At 44.4% G+C, this 20,662-nt stretch overlaps 1 protein-coding gene across 8 annotated transcripts in view; it reads left to right on the forward strand.

Annotated features, from left to right (window-relative positions):
• Positions 1–1,736: 1,736 nt before the first annotated feature.
• Positions 1,737–20,662, forward strand: part of plxna2 (plexin A2) — a 163,667-nt gene continuing 144,741 nt past the window's right edge. For 3 of the 8 annotated variants that reach the window (XM_040152514.1, XM_040152516.1, XM_040152522.1), the window contains exon 1: positions 1,770–1,817. In XM_040152514.1, the coding sequence (XP_040008448.1) occupies positions 1,814–1,817 (4 nt within the window). In that variant the 5' untranslated portion in view covers positions 1,770–1,813. Of the gene's footprint in view, positions 1,818–2,349; positions 2,918–20,662 lie in introns of those variants that run through there. The other 5 variants (XM_040152517.1, XM_040152518.1, XM_040152521.1 and 2 more) reach the window with 4 other exon arrangements.

Consider the following 20,662-nt stretch of genomic DNA (forward strand, 5'->3'; position numbering starts at 1 on the left):
CCGAAAGTGAGTCAAACCACTGCGGACGTGGACCATCTTGACACAGCCCTCTGCTGTGTAAGAGACCCAAGGGTTTAATGAAGGTCTGTGACAAGAGGTTAATCCGTGAATTATGAGTGCATCGGAAAGCATCTGCTGTACTATTGCATTGCAGGAAGGTGCTTGAAAGAGCAGTCACAGAGATGAGCATGATAGACAGAAAAGGAAATAGATGATATTTGTGCATGTTAGTTAAAAATGAAATCAAAATAAGGACGTTACGAAATTAAAGACTTGAATATTATATAAATGCTATAATGATTCAAAGGCTAACATCAGCTACACTCCTTGCAATTCTTATTTATTTTTCAGATGTTAATAATCTAAGATACATATTTTTCCTATTTCAAAAAATGTACTTGTCTTTTTCACCGTTACAGAATCTGCAACCAGCCTCAGTGAGTCGATACGTGTCCTAAAGTGAAACATGACTGATGATAACGTACTGTATGTAATAACCAGACTTCACCTTGCAAAATGGGTTAATATATCATTTCTCTTTGCGCAAATCAGGCAAAACCTCTTCCAGACAGTTCCGTGCAACCTGTTTTTTCAATATGAATTGAGTTATGCTCCAATCAAACAAATCATGGCTCGTTCAAAACAGGGCTGTGTCAAACAGGGCCGTGAGTAATGTATTGAATAAGTCTGTATTTGATTACCCCTGCCACCCAGGGTTGACTAAGATCCATTTTAGAGGTAGTGCGGTGGAATTCCAATATGGACACCCTCCAGCTATTGACCCTGTCTTTAAGTAGGCGCTGTGCTTTTAGTGTACTTACAGTGGTTGTTCCACATCTTCTTCCTCCTGGCAGTTTCACAATACTTTTGATGGCAGACACTCGCTCCCTTTCTCCCCACTCTGCATTATTGATGCATCAGAGAATGTGGATAGCCTACTTTTTGTCATAACTCACTAAGGGCACAGAGGCAAGAAGATAAGGGGCTGCTGTTGGTGCGATGTGGGACTATTTCCATGTCACTCCATCATTGTAATAGAAAGTAAGAAATAGATTCTGTTGTAAACACGACCGGGTCTCTGAGAGAGAAATGCAAAGAAAGCCAAAAATCAACACTTGGCGGCCAATATTGCGATCACTGAGCAAAGATTTTTCATTTATGAATAAAATTAAAGCAACGATAGGCAAGCACTCGTTTGGTGCCTTCCCATTGACGTGAACACAATTTAATGGTGTCTTCATCCCAAGTAACATGGCTCTTCATAGATCCGAAAGAAACAGATATAGCAGCATAAGGACGAGAATGCACTGTCATGAATTTCTACCAACCAAATACCTGAAACGTCCAGTCAGCACGTGCTTAAAATGTCTTTGGTCCCGGACTGAAGTCCGTAACCTGAGCTGCAGAGCACCATGTCGCTGATGCCATGGCACATTTCAGGAGAAAAAAGAAAAAGAAAACTTGAAGGATTTAAGGAAACTCTGTCTGTGGTTATTATCTCCCTTATTATCTGTTCATTTCTACTGGTGAGTGATGCAATAAACACATCTCTGATCCAGAGAGTGGTTGAGGGAGAGCAAATCAAAAAGTAAATATAAAACTAGAGAGAACAAGGCGAGCAGAGATGCAGACATGAAGAAATCACAGAGGAGAGAGAGAGAGAGAGAGAGAGAGAGAGAGAGAGAGATGTATCTGAGCAGAAAGGACCTCAGGATCTCAGTTTGGTCTTTAGATGGCAGTATTCTAACAGAAACAGAGTTGGACGGGAGAGTCGCTGGCTGGGTCCAATGTGTGCTGCGCAGACAAGACTGTTATGGGTAAGAACATTTTCTCTTCGCAAATGTGATGCAATATCCACATGTTTCAATATTAAGTCCGTTTCGTCGGTTATAAAGATGTCCAAAGGAAATGAGGGGGGATTTCAATCTCCACGTGATAGTTCATTTCTACAAGGAGTTCTTTAAACTGCAAATTATGCTTAGCGTGTTAGAAAATTCAGACTATCTTTAATCAGTGAGCCTCTTTTTGGTGGGCTGGTTTTGGGCAGGTGGGGTGGGGTGGGGTGTGTGTGTGTGGGGGGGGGGTGCATTGCAAATTGCCATACAGCATCATGTTTACAGCAAAGTGCTTAGTGTCTCGAAAAGTTGTTATTGGTATAGTTCTGATGTTGTTCTGGGAGAGAACCCTTGCTTTACAGGCAAATGTTTCTTTAATGTATTTATTATTAATGTTTTTCTTCGGGCGGAAACAGTTAACACCACAATAAGCCGGAGTGTGAGGGGGCTGGGTTTAAACGCGCAGTGTGCCAGTGGCAGCGTACACACACTACTGTACGTTGATGGAGCCGCCGATCTATGGCAGTCCGGCAGAGCCCTGTGAGCAAGCCACGCTGCGGGTCTGAGCCGACGCTGCGAGACCACGCCGTCGGACCGCGGCCAGCCTGGCCACAGCTCGTACACGAGCCGCGCGTACGGTAGAGCAGCCCGGAGGACGCCGGATCCCCCGACCGGAGGAATGTGCCGTCTCGCCGCCACGGTCCAGTAAAGTAGCACCGAGGGGGGTCACCTCAGACGGCGAAGGCTCCGCCGCGAAGTTTACGCTCTGAATCGTGCAGTTGCTCGCGGTCGCGGAGGTTTTTTTCACTTGAATGAATGACGCCGCTGCCGCCGCGGAACAGGTTTCGTGGGCAGATATATTCACGGACTTGGCAGAAGAAGTGACTGTAGAATAATCCAAGCATCCCCACAAAGGGAGACCTTGCCCTGCTAGAGCATTTGGAAAACATTTGTTTGTTTATTTGTTTGTTTGTTTGTTTTATTTTTTCTGGACGTGAGTCTAGCGCATCAGTTAAAACCCAGAAGGCAGCAGCCGCGCTGGGGGGAACGGGATTACCGGGAGATCCAGTTTCAATGAAGAGGTGAGTGAACGATCAACGGGCTCGTTTAGGCGAAATCTGCTGTACGGGGTGTATTCGTGTAAATCCCACATGACTGTCATGTGCGCTACCAACAAAAAACGGCCAGACTGCTCCGTAGAGGGCTAATTTCCGACACTGCGGAGGGACAACTGAAGAGAGACATTTTTTCATTTTTTTTTTTTTCCATTTTGGGCTGCAGGCTCTGATGAGGTAGCAGCCTGCTCCAGTATTTCACCGTGGCTTTGCAGCGGCTCAAACGAGTGATGAGGCGCGACCATAAAATATATGGTTTGCAACAGCTGAGACCGTTTGCGCATTTGAAAGCGTTGCATTGGAACAGGGCGCTGCGCCTACAACGGGCTCTACACACAGGTGTTGCTCTGGATCCTTCCCGGTTCCGCCAATTAGGCGCCGTTCTCATTCATTAGAAATTTGGCTTCCTCCTAATACACCGGAATTATTGAGTTACAATCTGTTCTGCAGAAAACGATCATTCCAGTTAGCCTCATTCTGGTTGAAGGGGGTGCCTCTGGTTTGTGTTAGTTCTGCAGTGTTTAATGAAGTTACTTGACAGGCCGGGTTATTTTTAGAGTCTTTATGTCCTAATGCTTGCAATCCTGGCACTGCAAGACTGTCTAACGATTTTGACTCCTTGACCTTGATTGTGAGCGCAGAATTCCACAGCCATATATTTAAAGAACTACACACCACACACAAACCGTTTTTAGATGTAATGCACTGACTGGTACCAGGCTACAGACCCGGATCTGTTTTTCGCTGCAACAAGTGAACCTTAAGTCTGCAGCTGGATCGGATTATCAGTTAAATATCTCCCTTCTTATATTCCCTAAAATAGATACACTATGAATTACTTTCACAAGGTCACTGATCTGGTTCACGTCCCCTAAATCTGATATATTCCTTGTCAGATTTGTTCTCTTCCTCTCAAATGGTAAACAAAAAATCCAAATTGAAAAAAACAGCCAAAAAAAACCAACAAAAAATAAAAAAACAATCCTTTATATTGCTGCCAACTAGCATCAATTTAGGATTCCAGATCGTCTCTAGACCGCATCTGTCCAATTCAGCAGATGCACCTACAAATCTTCATTCTCTGTCAGACTGCCACTGCTCCGGCAAGCACCCGTGACAATGACTCTAAAGAAAATAAATGTTGTCTTAAGTAGAAAATTGCCTCACATTTGCATGAAAATAACTTACATCTGGCATGGCTGATGGGTAGCATATTAATCCCTCCGCTCGCGCAATCAAAACCCGTTCCTTCTCGGCCCGAAGGAACGGGTTTTGCACGTCTGAAATGTGACCAGCTCCCATCATCGTTTTAATATCCATCTCAAAGTGAAACGACCCTTTTACCCCAAAGCAGCCACTAGGTTGGAAATAGCCGCCTATGGAAGAACAAACCCGAACTCAGCATTGGTTTGACCATCACATGCTGATTCTATTCACCTAATGAACTCAAATCTAATTAGAAGAAAAAAAAAAAAAAAAAAACCCCCACTCTCTGATCGTGTACTGCTAACACTGAGCTATCAGTCCCTCTGACCAGTCGGCTATTCAGCCGCCGTTATGTGACTGTCACACACAGTTTCTATTTTTGAACCTACATTAACCTTATATGACTCAAGTTTATTGCTGCGAACTCATTTCTTTGAAGACAAGATCATACAAGAGAACTGCTGTTAAAAGTATTTCCAAGGCTGTTGTCGACACCCTCTTTCTAAATAATGGAGGATATGAGTAAAGATATTAAGAATTCTGCTCAATGAATCGCTTTCAAGTGATGCCTTTGAAGGCACGCCGTCCGAGAAAAGCCTTTTGAGAACCACAACATCACACATTCACCCAGTCAATAAGGTTAACCTCACCAGGATGGAGAGAAATTGGTTCGACTGGACAAACTTAGATCGAGCTTTGTGGAGCAAGGCTTGTTTCTCTGCTTCTGCCCCTCCACTTCACCTCTCTGCAGGGGGGCTGCAATATTTTGATTGAATTTACGGTGAAGCCGTGTGGTCAGAAAGGTATTCTGTGCCTGGTCTCTGATCGAGTGATTTGCATAAGTCTGTTCAGGACTACTACATTTTCCCCAGGGAAAATATTCAGGCCGTGCCTACTTTTAATAGTGGTGTTTTCACCTGTGCTCAAACACAAGATAGATGTACTTTGGCCAGGATTGTGCAGGATTTTGTCTTCACTGCAAATGTTTAATCCTGTCTTCTGGGATAGATAGAATCAGCATCTATCAGTATCTGCGACAAACTCTGCTGTCTGGCGCACATGGCTCAAGAGCGTCCTCTGTTGATGAAGAGCAAAGAGCCTAAATTACAAGTTGAGTTAATTATTGGGCCACAATGCGAGCATACAACCTCTCTTCATTCAGTGCCTTCCACTTACGCTGCTCAACAACTCTGATGACATTAACAACTCATTTTTTAACTGCCTGATTTGCTACTGAATGAGTTGTTTCTGCTTTTCTGTGTGCTGTGTCACCACCAGCATTCACACGGCACACTGCTGCTTGCTCCTCTCTGGATTCCCCCCTGAAGGCAGCCAGACTCACCACAGTTTTAGCTTGAGAGATTTTGACAAGTCGCTACGCAAGCAGGCAGAATCCTTGACCTATTTCTTAATGAGTGAATACTGCAAATGCGCTCAGCGGCTGTGTATTCTGAACCCCCCCCCCCCCCCCCCACAAACCTTCCCAACTGTCTTTTGCTTGCACACACACAGGCAAACACACGAGCACATGCAGGTAATGGTGCTTTAGTGATTCACTGCTCATTCTACCACACACATAGGTCCTCTTTTTCCTATCTGCTGGAGTGTACAAATAGTGGGTGAGTGAGTGAGTGTTTGTTTTAATGCAATTGGCCTCCCATCTTCCCTCACTGTGGGCTGTTTATCTGAACCTCTCAACTGTCCAGCTGTCACAACAGAGATCTCAATCTCCTTGACCCACACACGCTCCGCTCCCTCAGCCTTGTTATGGGCATGTTTGTGTCTGGAATCCGGGTTTATAGGGAGTGTGTACGTGTGAGGATTGACATAAGGGAGATCTGGATCTGTGGTGACATTGATCAAGTGCAGTGCAGCAAGGGGGATCATTTAGTCTGAGAAGGATCTGTCTCCAGTGAAAAGCAGAAGATCTCCATCCACGCAGCAGGCAGCTCCATTCACATCGTCTGGGCTTGTAAGCAACACAAGTTTTTTTGTACCTGTCTGTGACGCTTCAAGCACCAGATTCAGCAGTCTCTGTGGGCGATGATTATCCCAACAAACATTCATTTCAGCTGTTGTTGGTTGTAGAGGCAGGGCTCTGATAACTTGATTCTGGAGTGTAGAAACTGAGGAGTCTGTCTCTGCACCTGGTATAAGATGAAACAAGAAATTTAATGCAGTGACTCTGATGCTCAAATATTGGGCAGGTATTGGGCTAAATTCGGGAACTGATATTAGAGAGCTTCCACAGTGTTACGACATCATAGCAACCGAGCTTATGTAAGAGGGCAAATGAATGATGGATCTCTTTCATTGAGAAATAGATCATTTTTCATTTGCTTTGTCCAAGATGTCCTACCTAACAATCTGTGTCTGGATTAGAATACATTTGGTAAAATATTTTTGATGCTTCTCAATGCCCCTCTGTCCCCCTGCTTTATAAAGAGACTCCCTTGAGATTAACATATAGATACCATTGATCTTAAGATACAACATTACTCTTTGATAATTCCCGCACAATAGCAGATGTTAGAAAACACCACGGGGCTACATTTAATGGTCTAGTCATGCTGCTGCAGCCGTTTTCATCATCTTGAGTAGTTGTGCATGTAGCCTTCGGTGACTTATTGAATCGTTGAAACCATTTTAAATTGATGACTACAGGCCACTACATTGTTAAGTAGCAGCTTGCCCAGTATGAGCAACACATAGCGCAGAGTGCGAAAATCAATACCCCTCCTTTGCATTTCATTTTTCACAATACACAGTGAGACCGTACTGTTTTTTAAAATGTTGTAAGTACTTGAAAGAGAAAAGCCACCTTTTTCTGCTGTGGTGTTCTAACGTGCTGGGATATTTTTTCTGTGATAGGCCTGTTAAGAGAGTTTGTTTCCCCATGTCTGTCAGGATGCTGACTGTTTCTTGATAGAAGAGGGCTGTGGGTGTGTGTGTGTGTGTGTGTGTGTGTGTACACAGCTCCCAAACAGGCTCCAGCCAGTCTCATCAGAGGACCGACAGGGAATGGTTAACCGTCGTCTCTCTGCCAGGCGCAGACATGGCCAGTTCAGATCCTGCTCTCTCTATTGATGGCAGCAAGTTAGCAATGAACCCCAGAGTGCACTCTGCTGTCCCAAAGGCTTGCCAGCTTGCTGAAACAAAGCCTTTTGTAGGGCCACTAAATCCAACAGATGGAGAAATGGACAGTAAATGAAAGTAGAGGGAAAGGGGAATAAAAGAATTTAGTGGAGCTTGTTTGTGAGTAGGCATTTAGGCTGCCCCTTTGGGAAGCCTAACACCCTCACAATGCAATACTGGCAGAACTTAAACGTTCTCTCGTTGACATGCTGCGAGATCGGCTCTGGGCCCCTGTGTGAGCAGAGAAGGCGGTCTGCTCACGAGGCCTCTCCAGGGCCAGGGAAGCCTTTATAAAGATGTTAATGGAACTGCCTTCATGACACATTTCCATGGGACAGGATCCCTCGCCTCGGCAATTCTTTAGCGCCTCAATCTGCCTGCCACAATCATCAGTCTCGCTCCCTCTCACAACTGTGTGTTTAGGCATTCAGCCCCATATCTACATTCCCCTGCCCAAGCGCTCTCACTGTTTATCTGATCTCTCCTGTCAGAAGCCGTCCTATATTTTACCACGTGTAACAAAATTACGCGATGCCAGCGATAAGGGCAGCAATCCTGGCACAGGAGCTCGTAGAATAACAAGACCGGCTGTTTGTTTGTCAATGATCTTCACACTGGTTGGAAGTCAGACTGTCACCCCAGCAAGACTGGAGGATTGTAATGTTTTTTTTTTGTTTTTTTTTCTCCAAACACAGTCAGCTGGTTGCTTGTTTCCCAAAAACTACCCACACTGCTTCCCCCCCAGTCGCCTTAGCCCTCAAGGCTGCCCAGCACAGCCCGAGTAGCTTATCAAAGCAACAACAAGAAGAGAAGGGGAGAAAGACCCTGAGCTGTAGATACAAATGCCTTGACTTACCTCATTTACAAGAAAAAGGCACTGAATGCATTGTCTCTACCATTTTCTCTTTTCACACCCATTTGAATATAAGTCAGTTTAGGCTGGCACCATCAATAATCAATTAGCTGGTGTCATGGGAGGATGTGTGTTTTTGTTTGGTGGAAAATTGACAATAAGTGAGCAACATAAAGGAGCGGGAGAGAGAGGCAGAGTGGGAGGGGGGTTTGTGCAAGACGCCATGGGCAGCTGTCAGGAGCAGATGACTGTGTGTGTGTGTGTGTGCGGTGAGCGTGTGTATTTTGTGCTTGGCTGCGTGTGTTTGTGTCCATTTTAATTTATTTTTGTTTGACTGCATGGCACATGCGTCTTTTTCGGTGTGTGGTGCCTGTGTGTGCGTGTCCGTGGAAGATGAGGCCCCAGGGTAGGCACCGAGGGCAACCACAATGCAGTGCTGCCCACACTGCCCCCTGGTGATGAGGATGCCTCAGCCTCCCATTGTCACCATGGTTACTGCAGGAAAAGGGGTGCAGACGTTGCTCGTCTGGTCTGCTCATGTGCGTTAGGGGAGCATAGCCAACAGTAGCTTCGTCCCTCTACTCTATACACTGTGGACCAATTACAACTAGGACCACTTTCATCTCAAAGGGGCCCATTATGGCTATTAGCTCTCTTCCCCATTTCAAAGCAGTGTGTAATTGACTTATGGTAGTATTTGCCCAAGAATTGAAAAAAATCCAGCAGGTCACTGTATTTACATTAACTTAATTCTGTATATGCTAATTGTATTGAATTTTCTTCCTATGGGATTGCAGGAAACATAACACTCGAATTCTCTCGTTGAGATTTAAGGCTCAGTGACACATACAGTATATACCTGCACCTATGCTCTCTTCATTGTTACTATTTTGCAGTCAGCCATGGCCTTATCTGGGTGGATAGCTCCTCTCAGACAGGAGCCCCATCCTCAGCCCTCAGCAAAGAGAGGAAGAAAAGAGAGGGGGGAAATAAGGCCTTCCAAATTCATTCCCGTGTGAGATAGCAAACAGAAAACCCTGTCTGGAAAAGTCCTCCCCCTTCCTCGTCTAACTTGTTCCCTCCTACATACCCCCACCACCACCACACACACACACACACACACACCCCCCTTCTTGATGAACTTTTTCCACTATTGTGGACCAGAGTAAATTGTGCTAAATTGATGATGAAAGACCTTGAAACTCCCTCATCTTCAAAACACAGAATATGGGCCACGGTCTTATTTCCCTGTAATATTGATAGAAGAGTAAAGGCAAACAGTCATGCTGAATGAGTCAACTGCATACGTGACTTAGTAGTCATGACCCTTCCATGTTTTTAACACGAACGCTTGGTCAGTTTGTGAAGGCACTAGGAAGGAAGGATCTTGGATGCATCATGAAAAAACTTTGGACCAAAGCTACTGCTGCCAGCCCTGCAATTCCAGACTCTTTACTTTGGCCCAAGGTGATTTATAGTGTCCAGGCCAGGGGAAATGAATTCTCCCCTTGGATAACAGTAATGTTTATGTGTGGATACATGACTCTGATCTGCACACTGAAGCCAATGGGAGAAAAGGGATGAAAGGTACCCAAAGAGGGAGGCCGCTTGTCATAAAGCCCACACAAAGTCTGTGCCGAGGATGTCTACTCACTTTCCTGGCATGCCTGGGGCTAAACCGTTAATAACACTTTATGAATGTAATTGCTTTTGCTGTTGATTTTGACCTCGGCCTGACCTTTAAGATTATAGCTTTGTACACCCTAAGCATAGGGCTTTGTGGAATGTGTGGGATACTGAGGAACAATGAATCCTGTTTTCCCCTTGATGCTTTTCTGTTTTATCAAATGATATCAACAAAATGGCTATTGTGAATCATGCTGTACAAACCAAATTGAGCTACATTAACAGTTTGCCTGCCGAGTGACTGGTATTTGTTCCTGCCAGCCAAATGTTATCAAGATGAATCTGTCAAAGGGGAAGTTAGATGTTGTTTCATAACTCTTACTTCCTAGTGCCCCTCACTATCAAGGGGAAACACTACATGTACTACATGCACTCAGTGGAATAGCGGGAGATCGCCCAGACAGGCACATTATTCTGCCTCTGTCATAGCCAATGAAATGTGAAACATGACAGCAGCATCTTCATGTGACCTGCAGTACATGCAAAGAAAATCATTAACATAGTGTAAGTGACACGATGTGATATCACACCTCGCAAAACACATGATCAGAAATCACTACATCTTCACACGTCAGCTGCAATGTAGGTCAGAAGCACTGTCTTTTTCTGTACTGTTTAAGAAGAATGAATCAGGGTATTTGAGACAGTTTTTCCAAGTGTGACAGCCAAGCCTTTCGCAGCGGAGGACATGAAATCCCTGTGTTGTCCGTGAAGATGTTGATTAAATATGACTGCTCTGTTGCACTTGCCTGCCTAAGGGAGGCAGAGGTAGAAGACGGGAGGGACGTGAGTGGAGAAAGTGAGAGAGGCTGGGAGGTGGGCAGGTTTGTACTTGAAAGCAATGAATGAGCATCTTTTCTTCTCTTCATCTGCAACAGATAGGGATATGAACTATGGAAACTAATGGTGTTATCCAGCAGTTCCGCACAGAAGGTGCATTCAAAGAAAATTTGACATAATACAGCTGCTACAACCTCAGTTTTACCGGACACACCTTTATTTCCTCGTTCATCTCACAGAGAAGGGAATTAAGAAGTTATTTTCTCCATGGAGAAGGCATCTCTGAGCTTGTAGGTACAGTGTTTACTGTTAAGTACACTGCACAAGCCTCATTGCCTCTGCTGCTGCAAGTCCTCCCCCACATTTTGTAGAGAACATGTTCAACCTGACAGTGGGTGAATAGGTGAGGTGAATTTGCATTTTATTACAAAGCATGCACAATGTTTCAGGCATTGCATTTCAGGCAATGTTTTCAGAACATAATGTTGAATTTAAACAATATGCTTTTCAAGGTTTGTTCACAAATTCCACATATCACTGAAGAGGAGGGCTTGATCAACCCAGTTAAGCATTAATATTAGTTTGTCTTTTCTTTTTGAGGAGTAAAGTCAATGTTTTTTCTTCAAAGCTGATCAAACAGTATCATCCCCTCTGTGTCCACTCTCCTCCCTTGCGTCTGACTTCTCTCTTCGTTCGCTCCTACTTATTTGGGACGGTGGAAGAGTGAGAAACAGGGAGAGTAAGCTGGGTGGAAGAATGCCAGAGGGGACCGGCATGTCGCTTCACCTGCATTCACCTGCATTTTGGGACCTGAGCCCGCATTCTGCAGTGCATCCTCAGGAAAAAAAAGAGAAGTAGAAAATAGAGTTTTAAAAGAGAGAGGGGCTGCTGGGCAACATGTCACAGCTGAATAGATCCGGAGAACACATTACCACATTCTTACTCATCTGAGCGCATGCACACACCTATTCTCACCACAGTGTAAATCCTTCTAGGATTCCTTGTGTGCAGACATTGACAAGGCTGATAAAGGACTCCGTGCCTTTGTTTATTTTGCCAAGGCTACAGTATTCATGGGTTGTGTCATTCAAACTTTAGTTGCTTCAATGGCCTAAGGTCTGAAAAGCTGAAATGTAGTCTTTCTGCCTGTCTGTCTCCATGAGAACATGTGCAGTAGCTTCTGTGTCTTTGAACACTATTATTTGATAAAACCAATTAGAAAAAGGAAAGCAAAGAAAAGAGAACAAAACTGTGACAGATTTTACTGCAGGAGTCACTGTTAGAGTATTTCAGTCATATTTATAACAGTATCAGAGTTACAAATGGAACCTGTTTCTAACATAATGTGTTATCTGAGCTCCTTGTAACATTTGGCAATAAAAGGGTCTTCGCAAGCCTTCCCTGCACTTGAGAAAGATGTTACTGTTGATAATCACCTCAGTGAGATGGCATGTGTAGACAAGAGATTGATTTCTCTGATTCAGATGATGATAAGAATGCACCTTTTGGATGCGTAAGGCCAACCTTAAAAAAAAAAGAAAAACCTACACTAAATTCCGGTAAATGACTGGCATATTGACTCATCAAAGTCAGGGGTCACTCCAAGTAACACTCAGAGGGCTGGCTGTCACAGTCCGCTGAAATCCAGCATGCCCGGCCTCTGGTGCAAAACAGAACAAGAAAAAGGGGAGGTCTGGGATTTTTTACTCGTGACACTGAGTCAGGCAGGAAGAGAAGAGGAAGCTGGAAGGGAGGGACGGATTAGGAAGGCAGAACCGTTTTAGTGGAAGTCAAGGGCACTGTGTGCCAGGCAGAGGTAAAACCAAGTGGCATTAGTTAAAGAAAACAGAGGGCCTGGGAATAGCTGACTAACCAGCCCCGCTTCAGCGATCTCACAGGATGTGCAGTATGGGCTCAGATGCCCTAGGTGTGTGTGGAAGTTTAATACTCCAGACTAATGGGAAAATTCTCTCATTGACTCCTAGTTGGTCCCAGCCAGACTGAAACAGCAGTGAACCAGCCACCAAGTGTCCTAATTAGCCCACTTCAGCATGTTAGTCTGCCCCAGCTGCTCCTATTTATGTTACTGATGAAATGCTGAATGGGGCTTTTTTTCCCCTTCGTTACATTTTCTTGAGGGTAGCAAATAGTCAGTTTTTATCTTTTTTATCCTTCCTGTTATTGCTGTTTTTTGCCAGAGTGTGATTATATGTTCTCCTCGCTGCTGATGCAATTTATGGGGAGCAGCAGCAGGACTGTTTTGTCTGGCTGAAAGGGTGACTGCCAACTACCCTATCCCATGTTTTGCCCCCATCTCCCCCAACTAGGAAATAACAGAATGTGGTGATAGAAGGAAATACTCAGGCGACCCACTGCTGTGTTTATGCTGACTCTCACGTGGGCACCAATTTCGTCATATCCACTGCCATAGCGTACTTATCATCGAGAGGTTTCAGTTACATCTCTCAATTGGATGGAGAGAGGCCAGCTTGCCTGCCGAAGCCTCATTTTACTGCTTCACTAAACCCGTGGCCCAGTATGATCGCTTTTAAAGCAGTCAAGCCACAGCGTCCCTCTCTCAGTTTCATCATCTATGTGTGCGGTCTAAGGAAAACGTTACTGCGAGGTGAAAACTGCCACAGAGGAATTCAGATCGACTGGGTTTGGCATTAGACATACTAACCGAGCATGGGAATGCTTTCTTTCTGTTCATGTTCTTTATTGCTCCCTTTTTTTCTCTTGATATTGTTCTTTCCCCATCTCCCCTCTTTATTGCTCTTTCACCTCTCTCTTTTTGGCTGTCTTTTTGTCTCTCTCTGTCTTTTGCATCTGGTCCCAGCCTGCCTCACTTCCTTAACAATGAGACAAATGCTAATTTTAATCATCTTACAAGCAGAGATTAGTCTCTGATCAAACTTAATGCTCAAAAAGAAACTGCTGCGTTCAGCTTCAGAGGGAGAGAGAGAGAGACTGTGCTTGTAAATGTGATCTGGTGACTAAGGCAATGCAAGATTCTCCACTGGAGAGCTGTTACACTTAAGCCCTTTATACATGTATTTGTCTTTCCCAACATTTTACATGATGTGCAGTAAAAGCATTGTAAGAATTACAGTCCGTTTCACACTATAGCTGGATTTAGACAGTTCCTGCTCTGAATATCAATGTTTTCCCCCCGTCAAGTCCTACTTATGTTTGATTACATCAGTGACATGCTTTCCAGAGATCCAAGCTCCTCCACTGGGTGACTATATCAAGATGTAGTACAAGGAGAATTCTGATGGACAGTTGTATGAGGCTCAGTGGCCACATTTAAAAGATGCTCTCCAGTGTCTGAAGAATAGGGATGGCCTGACTATCCCCTTGTTATATCTACAGCAGAGCAAGGGACACACTCGGGAGCCTCTGGCCTGTGAAAATGAGTGTGAAGCACTTATTCCCAGGTTCACTGATGTGGTGTACGGGCTGTAGTAGCTCTTCATAAAGCTCTGACAGACTCAGAGTGGCTCTGACACTCAGGAATCTTGTATGGTATAAACAACCTACATGTGTGCGGTTGCCTCAGTCAGCTCTATCTCATTTCAGGCTGCTTGACTTTCCTTGGTTCACCAAAAAGGGCAGAGCCCTAGCGCAGACTTACTGCAGTTGTGATGACTCGAGGAAAGGAAGAAGGGAGAGCGGAGATGGGAGCAAGAAAAACTTGGCAGGTAATAGTCTGTGGTGTCCAGGTTTTTTTTTTGTATTGCCTGGCTGTTTAAGGACACAAAATATAATCCCAAGAAGTCCCTTCCCCCCTCCGTGAATTTGAACATAATGAATACTAGACTTCTTCACCCTCCGATCCTTTTCTGTTCTCTGTGCTTCATCAAAGTGGTGGACGATAATGTTCATACAAACGCTGCTTCCATCTCTTGCGTATTTACAGTACAATACTCAACCTTCACAGCTATATTGAATAACACCATGCATTGCTTTTACTCTGCCAACACACTATTTTTCATTATAGACCTTCTAGGTTGCTACATGTTCTTTCCACTTTTTATGAAGACAAAAACGCTGGTAATTCGGAGCATCCATTCTTTGTACTTGCGCAGTATAGTAATTTGGCAGTACAGTGCACTAGTGTGATTTAAATAAACATCTTGTTTGGCAAAAGTTATAACGGTGCTCCTAAAACTTCACACGAGTGTTTTTGAAAGAAAAGTGTTTGCTGTGGTAGTGTGCCGGCTCAGCTCTCAGTCCACTGACTCACAGGAAACCAGCCAGTGCTGATTTTCCACCGTATCCCAGCCAGCACTGCATCCTGTACGGGGTTCACACGGAACAGGCCGGAAGGCATGCAAGTGCACTTAAGCACTGATCCTCCAAGTAACTCATTCAGTCAGCCAACTTGCTCTCCGAGCCCTGTCTTGTCCTGCTATGGCCTGTCTGTAGCCGCCGCACTCCAGAGGACGATCAGGTGGATTTTTATACACCCAGACGAGTGCAAGGCCGAGCTAATGCTTACTGCAGCACTCACTACTGTTTTATTATTCATATTCATTGCCAGTCCTAGTTGGACTTGCATACAAATGTAGAGTAAGCTTTTCTCTGAGCTGTGGTCTATGGCAGCGGTCTTATAACTGTACTTCCCTACGTGCTAGACTTAAACCATGTCTAGAATTTGTCAGGTCTTTCAGGTCTTTTAGAGAACATGTAACAAATACTTTATGTATATGTCTCACTTCAACCATCAGGAAACCCACAAAATTCTTTCATTTACTCATGTAAAAGTTCAGATTTTACTAGAGGAATATAATTTTTAGGCTGCTTACAATTTTGCTACAATTGTGTTAGATACACGCCCTATTTGGCCCCTTGCTGCCTGTTAAAATGACTTAAGTCTGGTGTGTACACATAGAGAGATGAACACCATTGTCGTGTTTTGTGATGGGTTGTCCAGAGTCTTCACAGAAAACAGTACATTCTGCTTGCTAGGCATGTATCCTTCTGTGTGAGTAAGCACCCAATTTCCTCACCACATGCTGTTATTGCCTCTCATCCGAAAGGGAGATTGGGTTAAGTAACTAGCCGCAGACTTGATTTTGTGGTGTTTTATCACCTCTGATGAAATAGAGGGGCCTCTACTAGGCTGAGGTAGAGAAAGACACAAACCGAGAGAGCAGGAGGGAGGCTGAATCATTTGCGACTGTGTGATAATGCATCTGTTATACGTGCCTCAGAGGAAAGAGCCTGAAAATAGGACTTAATGGTCCCCAGACAGTGGTTTGTATTTGAGAGGCAGGCACCACTATGCTCTGGGTCACAGCAGGTCTTGAACACAATGAGTGAAGGTTTCCTTCCTCCTGTAAAAGTTTACATAAAAAACAATGTAACCACTACATTAACTGAAATTTACTGTGTTATGTTACTGTAAGAATGTCATGATGAATGTTATTTACAAGATGATATGAGCGAAATGCTTTTTACACTGACAGTCGTTTAACGTGCAGGTCTCAGGTCTTCTAGATTTGTTACCATTGCTACTGTGAACTCGTACCGATATCATAAACAGTCCGTTTTTTCTTCACTTTTCCACATAAATCTTGATCTGTGCTATTATTTCACAGAAGCCGTCTGGCTTAGGTCAGACTCTAATGTTTGGCCTTTTAGTCACCGTTAATCGAGTTTGGTGCAAAGACAGAGCAACGTCAACATGAGGACAAGGCACGATGTTTATACCGTCGCATGCAGTATGGAGGGAAGAAGAGCGGGTCGTTAGGGTTAGGCGGTTAAACTCCTCACAAGTGCTTCCATTGCGGTAAATCACGGTCATGAGTGTGAGATAAGGTTAACCAAGTGTGTGTGTGTCCGGAGCTAGCGCTGACCCTGAGCGGACTGTGATTGCGGTTTGGAGTACCACCTGCACTGGAGCTTGGACTGGAAGAGCAAGTCTTAGACCTGGTGACAGCCATATTCCCAAGCCTCCTATGTGATAGCGGGAATCGTTTCGCATCTTGGAACCAAGTGTTTGTTTATACAGTCTTGCTGTGTCTGTCAAAAAATCAGCTAAGGAGCATGGCTAGCTGTAAACATCATTAACCCAGTGGAGAGAGTCCCAGAGAAGACTGTCTGCTGTCCTGGATGAGCGCTGACACAGACAGAGAGACAGCAACTTGTGTACACACACACGCGCACTAACTGCAGCTGTAGACATCATTAGTCAATCACATGAGAGCTGAGATGAAAAAATCCCCCTCTCCTCCTTTTATGAGTATACCGAAAAACTGGGCGTTAACTCTCAGAAGGTTCACGAGGGAGCAAACGTGTCTTTGCCTAGTGTATAGTGTTTCCCTTCGATGCCGGTGCCAGCGCATCCCGCCAGCGAACTGGTCCAGACTCTGAGCGGTTGGGGGAATAGTGATCACACATACTCTAATGTCATGTTAATTGCATTGACAGATAATTGATTTCAGCAGGGATAGAGCTACAGCTGGCCCAGCCAGCATTCATGGTTACATGTCTATATATTACATCATTGGTCCTATTCTCAGTGTTCAGAGTTACATCGCATCCCTGGTCCATAGGTATTGTACCGCATGTCACCATACTCGGAAACAATACACCGTCTACCACCTGTCTAGCCCATCCCCGTTAAGCCACGTTATCAATTCATGGTGATCTTTACCGTGGTTCTGATAGAGGAGCTCAGTAGAAGAGTGTGTTTCCTGCTGCACTTCCAGTGCCTGCGTATTGGCCAACCCAGAGCAGCCTCATCCTCTCAGCGAGGGAGTGATTAAAGAGCTACACCAGGCTATACGGTATCATACACTCCTCAGATGAAACAGTAGCAGTAGAAATTGAAGGGATTATGTTGTCTGATAGGATTCTCACCCCCCCCCCCCGAAACTCTTACATAACCTTTTGGGATTTTAGCTTGTGGCTACTGAGTGAATGACTAGATATAATATACATTTAGACCAAAATAATAGTACTATCTCAATTTTCGTTCACCTCCTTTTCTCGACACGTCTGCTTCTCTCTATTCCTCTCTGTCTTTGACACCCCTCCCACCAAGTGTGCAAGCCTGTGTAAATTTGCTCCAGATAATAGTGGACGTACCGTGCCAGCTTCTGGAGTTGTGGCTGCCGCTGTGGCTGTAACGGCTTGTTACCCAGCTGGAGTAATGACTGCATGGCTCCTTTCCCTTCCTTCCTGCTCTACCTGTCTTTTCTTTCATCTCTCTATCTCTCTCTCACACACTCAAACTGGGGGCACTGTTTTGTTTTGTTTTTCTCACTTTCACAGACCATCATTCACCTTTTCTGTCCCCTTATCTCAATTCCTCCCTTGCTGCATTTTGTTGTTTGCCTTACCCTTTTCCTATTTCCTCCCTATTCTTTTCCTTCTCTCAAGCCCTCCAGCAGTAGTTTCCTTGGCCACTGAGCCATGCTCCAGCACCACTCTGAACTCGATGAGACATATGATGAAGCAGGGAATGGGGGAGTGAGTGAATGCATGGGGAGATATGTGGCTACTGAAATGGAAGCCATTTTTTTAAATGTGATTTTCTTCATTAATCTGCCTCTGTGAACCTGAAATGTTTCACACACTCTCCATGGAGCAAGTGCTTCATCTCACACATTTCAGCTCACTTGCAGGGCTCTTTGGTGGCGCTTAACTGCGGATTTGGCATGATTATTTGACGGAAGGTTCGGTCCATTGATGCCTCATTTTGATTTGGTAACTCCACACTAAAGGTCAGAGTCCAGGCTTTGTTTAGCGGAGTGCAGCTGCAGGCAGATAACACCTCTGCAGGGAGAGTCTGTTGATAAAGAAAGCAAATACACAACAAGAGCCAGTGCAAACAGACACATGCTATGATAATGCTGGTGCGTGCATGCACACACACACACACACACACACAGGTCGTGCTGTGGCCTGCCCTTGTTTGGGTTAATGCCATTTGTATCTTCTTGGCTTGGCTACCCTCACAACAGGTAGTCCTCTCTCATTACGTTAAACTCTGCAGCACATTAATGACCGAGAGTTTATGTAATCTGATTGCAGCAAGGCCTGACGAACTGAGCCATTGATTTCATTCCATTCTACTCGACGCACAGTTGCCTGCTCACTCAGACCAGTGCCCCTCTCGCTGTCCTTTTGACCTGTTGCCCGGTGCCCCAGCCAAGTTCTTCAGTTTGCCAAGTCCATTTGTCTGCTTCAGCAATTCTTAAATGTGCCATAGGATTTGGCCAGAAAGATGCAACCTCACATCTGAGAAATGTAATGTATCATGGATGTGCAATTTAGGAAGTTTAGTTCACAATTAAAATTAGTGGCTTTTTTTAAGACTGCTTGGAATTTATAATTTAATTTAGGAGAATAGTTGACTTAATTTTCTTTGCAGGTTTCATTCATTTCTCTCCCCTCGATATACATATGAGTGGACAAAATATTATGTACACTTTACAGTGTAATGCAATCCCATAAAACACCATCACAGCCTAAAAACTTACCAGTTTCTGTAGCTATTTTCACATATCATTCATTCTCTGTAAAATAATCCCAACAGTAATTTGAAATGTAATTTAAAATCCTTTGGATTGCAGGGGTTAGATAGATTTTACAGCCGTGTGTCTGTGTATCTCCTGTTTTTTAATAATTCATGTAGACATAATTACATTTCAGATTCACCAACCACCGAAACACACCACACCACAGGTACTTTACCTTTCATGCTGTACAACTGCATCCGTCCCCACGCAGCTTTCATTATACCACTATATTGACTTTCAAAGTGACAGGATTGTGCAGCATCGGCAACATGCTTCAGGGATAGCTAAGACCCTCTGATTTGATAAAATGTGTATGGTGTCAATCAAGGTGCCTGATTCAATTCCAATCTGTACGTGAGCTGAGGTGAACTATCTGATCCCGCGGCCTCCAGTGACATGCTGCTGTGTTTGTTTTCCTCGCCCGCTGAGGAATCCCTCTCCTCTCACTGAGGCCCTTTACAATTTAGATTTATGGAAATGCCTCCTAACAGAAAGCTGCTTTCAGAGGATGACAGACAGCCACGATGAGGCGTACACCATATAGCTACTGGTAGTGGGACTGGCTGAGAAGATCACGCCTCAGGATTCAAGCTCCAATTTAGTAGGGAAAGTACAAGTAGCCTGTTGGTTGTGTCAGCAGAAACAAGGGTTGAGAAAAAAGGGTGATAATTTATGTACTTCTGTGCGGGCGGTGTGTCTGTGTGCCCTGTCTATAGGTGTGCATGCCTTTGATTGAGGGCGTGGATGTGTGCCTGTCTGAGCTTGTACAAGGGCACAGAGTGAACGTCTTTCCGTCTGGCGGTTTGGAGGAGGAGGTGGTGGCTGTGGGAGGGGAAACAAAAGTAATTTAGAATAACGTTGACATTGTAATCTCTCTCAGCGGACGTCAAAGGTTTTATGCGTAATACCGGTGTGTTTTTGCTCAAATGGAGTTTGAAGTGTGTGAAGCAGGAGAGGGGCTCAGCAGAGTAAGGCTCAAAAGAAAGATGAGATACACGTGCCCTTATTTGCATTCAGGGATAAGCGGCTATGCTTAGACATAATTATTTCATTATCATGAAGACATGCTTTTTTGTGGAAGGTCCCAAAATGTGTGTGGGGGGTGTGTTTTAAAAATCTTTTATAGGCATTCATTGGAGTAATAACTCTGAGAGGCTGAGGTGGTATGAAGTACTTTAACTGCTTTCATAGGTGCAATTCAGTGAAAAGCAATTGAAGGCCTCGCTGCAGGCATCTAAACTCAGATGGTCATGAGCAAGTGCACTGATATGGGTCACTAACAAAGATAGTGCAATTAATCACTGGATGCCAAGTGCTTTTTTAGAGTGCCCTCAGAGCACATGCCTTATCTTGGACAAGTGCACATTAATTTACTATGCATCACTAAATTACCGTTCTTTTAGCCATAGCTCAGAGCGTGGCACATATCGTGTAAAGATAAACAAAAACAAAACAGCTTATAAAAAGGCTTTGCACAAAAAAAAAAAAAAATTGCACAATGGTCGATTTAAATTAGCA

Source organism: Xiphias gladius, chromosome 18 (genome assembly GCF_016859285.1).
Source record: "Xiphias gladius isolate SHS-SW01 ecotype Sanya breed wild chromosome 18, ASM1685928v1, whole genome shotgun sequence".
Taxonomy (NCBI): Eukaryota; Metazoa; Chordata; class Actinopteri; order Istiophoriformes; family Xiphiidae; genus Xiphias; species Xiphias gladius.